General features: G+C 45.4%; 1 protein-coding gene across 2 annotated transcripts in view; it reads left to right on the forward strand.

Annotated features, from left to right (window-relative positions):
* Window positions 1–6047: 6047 nt before the first annotated feature.
* Gpatch2l (G-patch domain containing 2 like) overlaps window positions 6048–11422 on the forward strand; it is a 51240-nt gene continuing 45865 nt past the window's right edge. The window contains exons 1-2 of one of the 2 annotated variants that reach the window (XM_021201690.1): window positions 6048–6152; window positions 8221–8892. In XM_021201690.1, coding sequence (XP_021057349.1) covers window positions 8231–8892 — 662 coding nt within the window. In that variant the 5' untranslated portion in view covers window positions 6048–6152; window positions 8221–8230. The remainder of the gene's footprint in view (window positions 6153–8220; window positions 8893–11422) is intronic. The other variant, XM_021201688.2, reaches the window with a different exon arrangement.

Below are 11422 nucleotides of genomic sequence, written 5' to 3' on the forward strand. Positions count from 1 at the left end.
AGGAGGAGGAGGAGGAGGAGGAGGAGGAGGTCACAGCAGCAGTACTAAGATTTGGAAAACATTTTGGGGCTTTGGGCCTTGGTGACTACATGGTGGCAGTGGCATTTCACAAAACAGGGACATATTTGATATGAACTATGGAAGAAACTAAGCTATATTTTGACATCTTAAATTATAGATGGCAGTGGAGTGTGTACACATGACATCTAGCAGGAAGCAGACACTGAAGCTGAATGTAAGACATTTGGGAGCTTTCAGTGTCGATGGCGGAACCTGACAGTACAGGAACAGACGAGACCCACGGGAGAGGATTTTCACTTAAGCAGAACAGAGGTCTACTGGATGTGCATACCTAGTGAATATTTCCATATTTCCTGCCCTGTGGGAGTCACAAATTCATCAAGATCAAAACAGAATGAATCATCTTTCCACCAACCTGTTTCTTTGACTTCTCCGACGATCAGTCTCCCTGTCACTCTGGCTCCAAGTCTATCTCTCCTAACTCTTTGTGGACAATCTTTGTGTGTGTGTGTGTGTGTGTGTGTGTGTGTGTGTCTGTGTGTGTGTGTGTCTCTGTGTGTGTCTCTCTGTGTGTGTCTGTGTCTGTGTGTGTCTGTGTGTGTGTGTGTGTGTGTGTACAGAGGATGACTTCAGATATTGCGTGCCAAGCAACCCTGAAGGTCTTTCTAACTTGCACCAAGAATACAGAAGCAGGCTGGTTCCTGGGTTTTTATGTGAATACTGAGAATCTGAAGTCATATTTGTGCAGCAAGCTCTTAACCACTCAGTCATTTCTACAGCTCCTATTCCCCTAACTCTTTACACAGTTTACAGGCAATTCTGGAAATCCATAAAACAACAGTTTGGAGATGCAGGTATTTATACAAACCATTTTTTGGGGGGGGGGGTCAGGATGAAACTGTGTATCCTTGGCTAGCCTGGAACTCTCTGTGTAGACATGGCTGGCCTTGACCTCACAGATATTTGCCTGCCTCTGCCTAATGAATACTGGGATTAAAAGTGTGTGTTACCATGCCCAGCATTTGGAGTGTTATATAGTGTAACACTCTGCTGGTCCTATTTCTGTGTAAGGATAGTCCTGATTTCTTTTTTTTTTTTTTCTCATCTTGACATTTTTTTATTAGATATTTTCTTCATGTACATTTCAAATGCTATCCCCAAAGCCCCCTATACTCTCCTCCACCCTGTTTCCCAACCCACCCACTCCTGCTTCCTGGCCCAGGCATTCCCCTGTACTGGGGCATATGATCTTCGCAAGACCAAGGGCCTCTCCTCCCAAGGCCATCCTCTGCTACATATGTAACTAGAGACACAGCTCTGGGGGATACTGGTTAGTTCATATTGTTGTTCCTCCTATAGGGTTGCAGACCCTTTAGCTCCTTGGGTACTTTCGATTTCTTTTATTTATTAAGAGTCTAATTCTGGGGCTGGTGAGATGGCTCAGTGGGTAAGAGCACCTGACTGTTCTTCCAAAGGTCTGGAGTTCAAATCCCAGCAACCACATGGTGGCTCACAACCATCTGTAACAAGATCTGACGCCCTCTTCTGGAGTGTCTGAAGATAGCTACAGTGTACTTACATATAATAAATAAATTTTAAAAATTGCAAAAAAATAAATAGAGTCTAATTCTAACTTTTTCTATAGTCACTTTTTATTGAAATGTAATATTATATAGAAATATATACAATTATAAACTAGTAACTATTTTTTTGAGACTGTGTCTCTTTATGTAGTTCTGACAAGTCTAGAACTCTCTATCTACATAGATAGATCAGGTTGCCCTCAAACTCAAAGAGATCTGCCTGTCTCTGCCTCCCCAGTGCTGGGATTAAAGACATACACCACCAAGCATGGCTTAAATCAGTAACTTCTCATGTCATCAAATAATCTCCTGCTACATCAACTTTTATTTATATTTCTGGGATGGAATTCAGGGCCTTGTGCATGCAAAGAACATGATTTACCATTGAGAATTGATGTCATGAGGACAACCCAGTCTCATGACATCAATTCTGTGAGATTGCAAAGAATTCTGTTTCGTAGCTATATCGTGATTTTTTGTTAACTATCATATATGGCCTTTTTTTTTTTTTTTTTTTTTTTTTTTTTGAGACAGGATTTCTCTGTATAGCCCTGGTTGTCCTGGAACTCACTTTGTAGACCAGGCTGGCCTCGAACTCAGAAATCTGCCTGCCTCTGCCTCCCAAGTGCTAGGATTAAAGGTGTGAGCCACCACTGCCCGGCAATGTAGCTGTCTTTAGACATACCAGAAAAGGGCATCAGATCTCATTATGGATGGTTGTGAGCCACCATGTGGTTTCTGGGATTTGAACTCAGGACCTTTGGAAGAGCAGTCATTGCTCTTAACCGCTGAGCCATCTCTCCAGCCCTTAATGGTTTTAAAAAGTCTATTTCAATTTTTCCTTAGAATAAGTCTTAGAAGAGTTTCTGAGCCAAAATTCATATGCGTTTTTTTAAAAAAAACTTTTAGTTTTGAGATAATTTTAAGTGTACAGAAAAATTATGAAGATTCTACAGTTTCTATATGGTTGTACACATCCATGTGTATGGTTATACACATCCAAGTCTTTTTTCTTATAATTTTAATATTTTATTTATTTAAAAATTTCTCTCTCCTCCCCCTCTTTCTTTCTCCTTCTCTTTCTTTCTTTCTTTCTTTCTTTCTTTCTTTCTTTCTTTCTTTCTTTCTTTCTTCACTTTACATCCCGATCACAGCCCCACTTTCCCAGTTCCCCCTCACAGGGCCCCTACCCCAATCCCCACTCCCCTTTGCCTCTGAGAAGGGGAAGGTCCCTCCAGGGGAAATAACCTACCCCAGCACCTCAGGACACTGCAGAACTAGGCACATCCTCTCCCACTGAGGCTTGACAACACAGCCCAGTCAGGGAGCAGGGACCACAGACAGGCAACAGAGGCTAAGCCCCTGCTCCAGTTGTAGGGGGACTCGAATGAAGATCAAGCTGCATACGCTGGTGGTGGGGAGCTTAGTTCCAGCCCTCGTAAACTTTGGTTGGTGGTTCCGACTCTGGTAGTGCCCAAGGATCCAGGTTAGTTGCCTCTGTTTAACTTCCTGTACAGTTCCTATTCCCTCCAGGATCTTCAGTCTTTCCACCAACTCTTTCACACGACATCCTCTTGGCTGTGAGTCTCTTCATGTTTCCACCAGCTGCTACACACCCAATTTCTTTTGTTTACATCTTATATAAATACAGTATATTTATCATAATTAATACATTTTTTTTACACAAAAGAATGCTAGCTGGAACTTAGTGTAGTTCAGACTAGCCCCAAGCTGGTAATTTTTCTTCCTTGACCTTCCAAGGCATGTTCCACCATGCCCAGTGTCTTAGTTAAACGGTTTCTATTGCTGCAACGAAACACCATGACCAAACTGTTATGGTCTGACACCACTACCACCCCAATGGCTGTAGCCATTTTGATCCATGTCTGCCAACTCTTTCATATTGTTGCTGTAACGTGCCTGCTAGTCACTGACACAGAGAAGCGACTTGGCTCAAGGACATGCTGACCACATACCCTGTTTTGTTCTGTGTATTCTGAATGTTCTGTATGAGGTTCACTGATCTTAAGAAATTTCACAAAGCTTTATGTAGGACCCATCAAATCAAAGGTCAATATGAGTTGTTATATCTAAAACGGCTTGAATCAGGGCTGACCACCAGGCAGCCATTTCAGCACTTATGATTGTGCTCACTATGGTTTTTGTGGCTGACACTGAAGAATACTACTAATAAGCCAAAAAATTATAATATTCAGGCTCTGTTATCTCAGTGATCTGTTCACCACCCATCCACCACCCTCGTACCTTACTCAGGACCAGGCTAAAGGCTAGCTGATAATACTTTGTCTAGGAAGCCAACTGCTCCCCTCCTTGCCCTTTAAGCTTTTGTTTTTGTTTTTGTTTTTTTTTCGAGACAGGGTTTCTCTGTGTAGCCCTGGTTGTCCTGGAACTCACTCTGTAGACCAGGCTGGCCTCAAACTCAGAAATCTGCCTGCCTCTGCCTCCCGAGTGATGGGATTAAAGGCGTGTGCCACCACACCCGGCTCCTTTAAACTTTTGAACCTGGTTTCTCATATAAAGAGCCTACTCTGAGAGCAGACTCATGCCACAGTCCTTTTTGCGGTCCTGAGAGTCCAGTATTGCTTAACTGAGATCAGTGTTTGCTTGGTTTGAGTGGCAATTCCTGAACCCAACACAAACCAAGCTGGGGAGGAAAGGGTTTATTTGGTTTATACTTTCACAGAATTGTTCATTGTTGACAGAAGTCAGGGCAGGAACTCAAAGAGAGCAGGAACCTGGAGGCAGGAGCTGATGCAGAGGCTACGGAGGGGTGCTGCTTACTGGCTTGTTCCTCATGGCTTCTTCAGCCTGCTTTCTTACAGAACTCAGGACCACCAGCCCAGGGATGGCATCATCTATAATTGGCTTGGCCCTCCCCCATCAATCACTAATTAAGAAATGTCCTACAGACTTGCCTGCAGCCTGATCTAATGGACCCAGTTTCTTAATTGAGATTCCCCACTCTCAGATGACTTTAGCTTATGTCAAGTGGCATAAAGCCATACCGAACACCCAGGTAATTAGTCAACTTTTACTACATTATTAACTAAAGTCTATCCTTTATCCAGACTTACGTTTTATCTGAGTCTCTTTCTTCCTGTTCTAGTATCCCATCCAGTATATAACAAGGCATGTTTTACTTTAGGCTCCCCCTAGTTTTGTCAGTGTTTTAGGGAGCTTTCCTTGTCTTTGATGCCTGTAATGGAGATTCCTGGTTGTCAACCTGATGATATCTGGAATGAACTACAAACCAGAATTGGAGGGCTCACCTGTGATCCAGATCTTGAGGCTGGAAGACACAAGTTTCTGACCTGGATCTTGGCATGGAGATCTTGAGGCACAGTGGCTATGAAAAAGCTTAGGCCCAGAGAAGGTAGTACATGCCTTTATTCCCAGGAGACTAAGGCAAGGAGATTTCTGAGTTCAAGGTCAGCCTGGGACAAAACAAGTCCCAGATCTAGGTGTAGTGGTACACAGCTTTAATCTGGGCCACACCTTGTGCTGGAGACCTACTTAAGGACATTGGAAGAAGGAAGACTTGCTGTTCTTCACCACTTGCACTTACTAGCCAGCACATGTTAGAATCCATGTCTATAGAGGACCAGCAGAAACAACCAGCCTTGTGGGACTGAGCAACTACTAGATTCTTGGACTTCCTGTTCACAGCTGACCACTGTTTGGGAGTTGGACTACAGACTGTAAGCCATCGCAATAAATTCCCTCGAAACATAAGAGACTCCATACTTCATTCTGTGTCTCTAGAGAACCCTGACTAATACAATGCCCTTAACAGTTTTGAGGCATACTGGTATGTTCTGTAGCCTAGTTCTGAGCCATAAGTGGTGCAGTTTCTTTCTTTGTTTTGTTTGCTTTTTCCAGACATGGTTTCTCTGTGTAGTCTTGGAACAAACTCTGTAGACCAGGCTGGCCAGCTTCTCCTGTATAAAGTGACTCCTTCGATTCTGCATTAGTTAGCAGGAAGCTGCTGTGTACACTTCAAAATGCTTAAGTAGAAACCAGTTGTGCTCCAAGATACGGGAAATGTATCTTTTTTCCACTTACTGAATATGTAATGCCAATAGCCACTCAATACTGAATTAATATTTCTTTCATGCTTTGAGTTATAATGTAGTATGACTTGCTTTTTTGCTCAAGCCGCGTACACTTTTAATGGGCTGAGTAACTAAATGCGAAGGGCCACTTCTTAACGTCAGCACCCGAAGGGAGAGGTCTTGTCTCCCTCAGGCCTAAGGATCCTCTCACCCCACACTCGCCCATTCTGTCCTTCCTTGCCTCCAGGCACCACTTCCTAGTTTCCCGGGGGCCCCGCCCACCGTGGAGCGGAAGTGGGCGCGCAGGAGGGCGGAAGTGCAGGGCGGGCGCCAGTCCTTTCTTGCAGCCCGCCCCTCCCTACCCACTTCAGCCCCACCTCTTAGGCCCAGACCGGAAATGAGGTCAGAGAGGGAAACCCAGGCTGGGAGCTACGGCCCCGAAGGCGGCGCCGGGTGCGAGCGACTGCAGCAGCCGGTGAGGGGAAGGCTGGCGGCGAGGCTGGGCCAGTGCCGGGCGGGATGAGGGTTCCGGGTTGTGTCAGGGCGACCGAGGGCACCGCGGGGCTGCGGCGAGTGACCGAGGGTGGCGGGGGCCTGGCTGCCCTAGGCGCGTCTTCCCAGCCTGGGCTCTGAGGGTCGGGCCGCCTCCGTGGCGACGGTCCCCTCCACTCTGTGTCTTCGGTGGGCGACAGCGAGAGCTCAGGCTTGGTGTCCCGGGCCAGGGTCCCCCTAGCCCTCGAGGTTGGGCTGGGCATGGTGGAGAGTCCTTGAAAACACGGCTTTCTTCATCTCCATGGTGGTGCTGTGATCTCTCTCTCCCCACCATCACAGAGGGAATGCAGTCACCAGGACGAGTTTTGAGGCGGTGTCTGTCCTAGACAGCTGACCCCCAGCCTCGGGTGAACCCAGATGAGAAGTTGACTCCTGTCTCCCCCACCTCCCGTCACTCTGACCCGGAGACTGGCTCGCTGCTTTGCGGCCCACCGGCGTCCTGTGACACAGTCTAGGGTCACTAGGGTATGCTCCTGGGAGTGCGACTGGAGGTATGGGCGTACCAGGGTTCTCTGTCCCCTTTGAGACACGGAAGAATTCGATGTCAGCTTTTGATGACACGTTGTTTAAGTACTTGTCCCACGTTAAAGTTTGTGCAGTTCTGCCTGAGTTTCAAAGCCATACTTTATTAGAGACATAGAAATGATATTCCCACTTGTTTATCAGCTTTGGGCTTAGGGACCGCGTTGTCTTCCAAACCGCAGTCCTGGCATTTTAAACTACTACCGACTGCTAAAGGGAAATGGTCTTTTTATGTGTAAGGCTTTTGACACTTTGAGGAAGTTTGAGTGGTGGTGGTTTTGGAGCTAGGTGGCCCCATTGCTCTCACAACGGTGACACATAAGCCAGAAGACTTTTCCTGGTTTTAAATGTGATGATATAGGGACCCTGTGAGAATTAATTTTTAGAAAGCCCCTTACAAAATGTAGACTGCATGAAGGGAAATCTGGGCTGAGTTCAGCTTTAAGCTCCAATTATGGGCAAGATGTATTTTGGGCTTAACAAGAAAGTGCCATCTTAGCTTGTAAAATTTAGGTGTTGTATCGATGGTATTAGACATTTCTATTGAAAAGTGAAAATTTGAAAATTGCCTCTACTACGCATGCCATTAAAGGGTTGCTTCTGTTAGCCAGATATCTTAGAGATTTTAAGCTGAACCTCCATTTTAGTTTCATTTATGTCCTGCTTTTGTGTGATTAGCACTATAACACATAATCGGGGTGACCAGGTTGAGGAGTCTAGAAGTCCTACACTATACTACTATAATACCACTACTACTACTACTATATTACTACTACTACTACTATATTACTACTACCACCACCACCACCACCACCACCACCACCAAATCAGTGTCATACCCTGCAGCAGTCTGTTTCTAGTAACTTTGAGGTGGCAGTTGGTACCATGGTAGTACCAGATGTGGGCTTTCTTTTTTCCCATTCTGAGTACCTGCTTGACTCATCACAGGTTCTGTGATGATGAACATTGTAAAGTCTTCCTCATAGGTGCTGCCCAGCTCTTTCTCTCCTCTGTACCACACGGGTTTTTTTTTTTTTTTTTGTTTTGTTTTTTTAAAGCAGGTATCCCAGACCACAGTGTGGCCCTCCATCGTGGTTGGATCGTGTCTGGGGCTCCTGGGCTCCACCATAGTGATGAAGTTGTATGGTTGCTTTTCTTCTCCAGTGAAATACTTTCTCATGATTAGGCAACCAAGGAATACATTTAATTGGAGAGAGGAGGAGGTTCAATTTGTTTGTTTTTGCTAATGTCCCAGTTGTCATCTGGTGAGCTACTGGATATGTTGATTTCCGGTATTTAACAAGGGTGGGACACCCGTTTTCGTGGTGCATGATGGTAGAAACAGTGGCGGATGAGAGAAGTCTCTTTTCTATAGCCAGACAGGGAGCCACAATGTCATTGTGTGCTTTATAGCATTACTGGGAAAGCAGCAGGTCTTGTCAAGCATTTCTTGTGTTTGTATTTGGCAGATGCGGCCTCATGGATGAACTGGTGCATGACTTGGCTTCAGCCTTGGAGCAGACATCTGAGCAGAGCAAGTTGGGTGAGCTGTGGGAGGAGATGGCCCTGAGCCCCAGACAGCAGAGGCGGCAGCTTCGCAAACGCCGGGGACGGAAACGCCGGTCTGACTTTACTCACTTGGCAGAGCATGCCTGCTGCTTCAGCGAGGCCTCTGAGTCAAGTCTGGATGAAGCCACCAAGGACTGTCGAGAAGTGGCTCCGCTCACCAATTTCAGTGACTCTGATGACACGGTGGTGGCCAAACGGCACCCAGCTCTCAGTGCCATCATAAGGGGCAAGCAGCATTCTTGGCACGAGTCTGACTCCTTTACAGAAAATGCACCTTGTCGACCCCTCAGGCGCCGGCGGAAGGTGAAGCGAGTGACGTCCGAGGTGGCTGCCAGCCTTCAGCAGAAGCTGAAAGTGTCAGATTGGAGCTATGAGAGAGGCTGCAGGTTCAAGTCTGCCAAGAAGCAGCGTCTATCCCGTTGGAAGGAGAATACTCCCTGGACCTCATCTGGCCATGGGCTGTGTGAAGCGGCGGAGAATCGGACTTTCCTAAGCCAACCAGGAAGGAAGGAAAGGATGGAGTGCGAGGCCGGAGAGCAGAAGCACGGCTCTGACGAGAACATGTCCGAGTGGTGAGCTTTCCCGAGTGCAGCCCTCTGTTAGTCAGTGGGTAGCCGATTTCTGCTTTGCAAAGTGTCCTTCATGAACCTCTGTCTTGCTACGTCAAAAGGGCTCTGTGTAACAGAAATTTGATCCTAAAAATACTTTCAAACATGTACCTCAAATGCTTAACCAAGAATTTGTTTTTAAAAATGATCTGCTGCTCTGGCACTGACAGTTGTGCCAGAGAAGCCATATAGGTGCCAGGTCTAGGCAGTCTGTAAATGAATACAGGCTATGTTTGTTCCTTAAGAATTGTGGCTTTATATACTTTGGGGTTATAATTCTGTTCTCTGCTAGTTTATACTTTGACTACATTGAGTGCATTTCCTTTTTGTGCGTATATGTGTATGTGTGCGCACGTGCATGTGGAGGCCCAAGGTGGATGGTGTGTGTCTTCCTCTATCACTTGTCACCTTATTTTGGGGCATAGTCTGTCACTGAACCCAGAGCTCACCAATTGGCTTGAATAGGTGGCCAGCAAGCTCTGGGAATCACCTGCCTCAGCTCTCACAGTAAGATTACAGAGGTACACTGCTGTGCCTGGATTTCATGTGGGGGTTGGGGCTCCAAACTCAAGTCCGTATGCTTGCTCAGTAAGCACGTTACCCACTGAGCCAGCTCCTTAGCTTCTTGAGTTTCTCTCTGTCTCTGTCTCTGTTTCTGTCTCTCTCATACACACACACACACACACACACACACACACACACACACACATATGTGTGTGTGCATGTTTGTGATCAAACTCAGATCATCAGGCTTGCAACAGGTGCCTTTCCTATTCACCAAATCCTTGAGTGTCTATGGCAGACGTTTAAGTTGTATGTGTATAGAGTGGGGATTGAAAGTGACAATGAGTCCCTTTATCCTTGTATCCCATGGGATCAAGTACTCTGATGGTTGCATGATTAAAATGTCAGTGTAATTTTGGTAACTCACGTCTCTTCATGTCAGATCTCTTGAAAACATGGGTCCTTGGTAGCTTGATACTTCGACATGTGACCTCTCAGTAATGATGCCTTTCGTGGCTGGGGCAGTGCCTTGTGGCACTGTAGGATGCTCAGCAGCTCTGCCCTGTTGCTACCTCTCTTCCTTGTAGCCACTGCCAGGGGTGACCATTAGGTGGGTTGAGGACTGCGGTTTGTTAAGCACTCTGGTAGGCACTGAACTGTATGCCTGCTGATATTCTTATTTAATGCTTACAGTCCTACTGTATGGTAGAACCTCATTATTTGTATTTTTAGAAGAGGAAACTAGGTTTAGAGTTTGGTTAATTTTGTAGGGTCACCTAGTATCCAAACTGAGAGCCAAGCCTGACTTCCAAGCTCGTATTTGACCAGTTTTTGCTGCCGTTATGTTTTATAGCTATAGAGCAAGTACCCTTTCTTAGGACCTTATTCTTTTAAGGTTTGCCCCCCTAAAGACATAAAGCTTAGGTATGCTGAGCTGAGGCTGTGGTAGGTCTTTATGCTTCCTCTTTTTCTGAATATTTTTTAATTTAACTTTAAAATCTTTTTTTTTTTTTTTTTTTAACTATATTTTGCCATCATGTTCAGCTGTGTTACAATTTGACTCTTGTAATTTTCTTCTAAGCTTGATTCTTTCTAAGGCCCATTTTTCCAATTTATATGTAGTTTTTAGATTATTTAGGCACTCTTCTTCCATAATCATACTATTTTAATCAAACAAGAATTGCTTAACTAACTTGTAGTTCTTTATAATATACCTTCTGTTGAGATATTCAAGTTGACGTCAAGATTAAGCATATACATCTTAGATTCTTATAGTTGAGAATGGAGAATTAAGATAGCCCCTTGCAATGTTACTTGTGACTTTTTCTTCCCCAAAGTTTCTTGCTAAACTGAAGTTATTGTGTGTGTGGTCCAGCTGTGGTGCTGTCCCTTCCCACCCAGGCTGTCAGGCTCTGAGTTCTGCTCACCTGAGAGCCCGGAGACACTGAAGTCAAGAGGCGTCCTTGTGAAATTCTTGTTTTCACATTGAAGAGACCTGGTTCTCCCCTGTGGACTCCCTTCCTGGCCAGGACATCAGAGCCTTGCAGTGATAGGGATGACAAAGCCCTCATCACTGTGAAGAAACAATAGGTGAAGTGCTAGTGTGACATTGGTTTTATGTGAGCCATGGCTGGGAAGGACGTTAGATATACGTTTAGTATCTAAAAGGATACTCTAATGCGGAGGCTGGATGAAGGGCTCAGCAGTTAAGAGCACTTGTTTTCAAAAAGACATGAGATCAGGTCTCAATACTTACATTGGGTGGCTTACACCTATAATCCAATACTCTCCTCTGGGGACACACATGCATACACACACGGACACACACTGTACTTTAAAGAGAGATCTTTGTGCTGTCAGTGTCCACTGTTAATGATTATTGAAAAAATGGACCTTAAAGAATTAAAATTTCCACCAGGCAGTGGTGCATGCCTTTAATCCCAGCACTCGGGAGGTAGAGGCAGGCGGATTTCTGAGTTCGAGGCCAGCC

The sequence above is a fragment of the Mus pahari genome, chromosome 7 (assembly GCF_900095145.1).
Source record: "Mus pahari chromosome 7, PAHARI_EIJ_v1.1, whole genome shotgun sequence".
In the NCBI taxonomy this organism is placed as follows: Eukaryota; Metazoa; Chordata; class Mammalia; order Rodentia; family Muridae; genus Mus; species Mus pahari.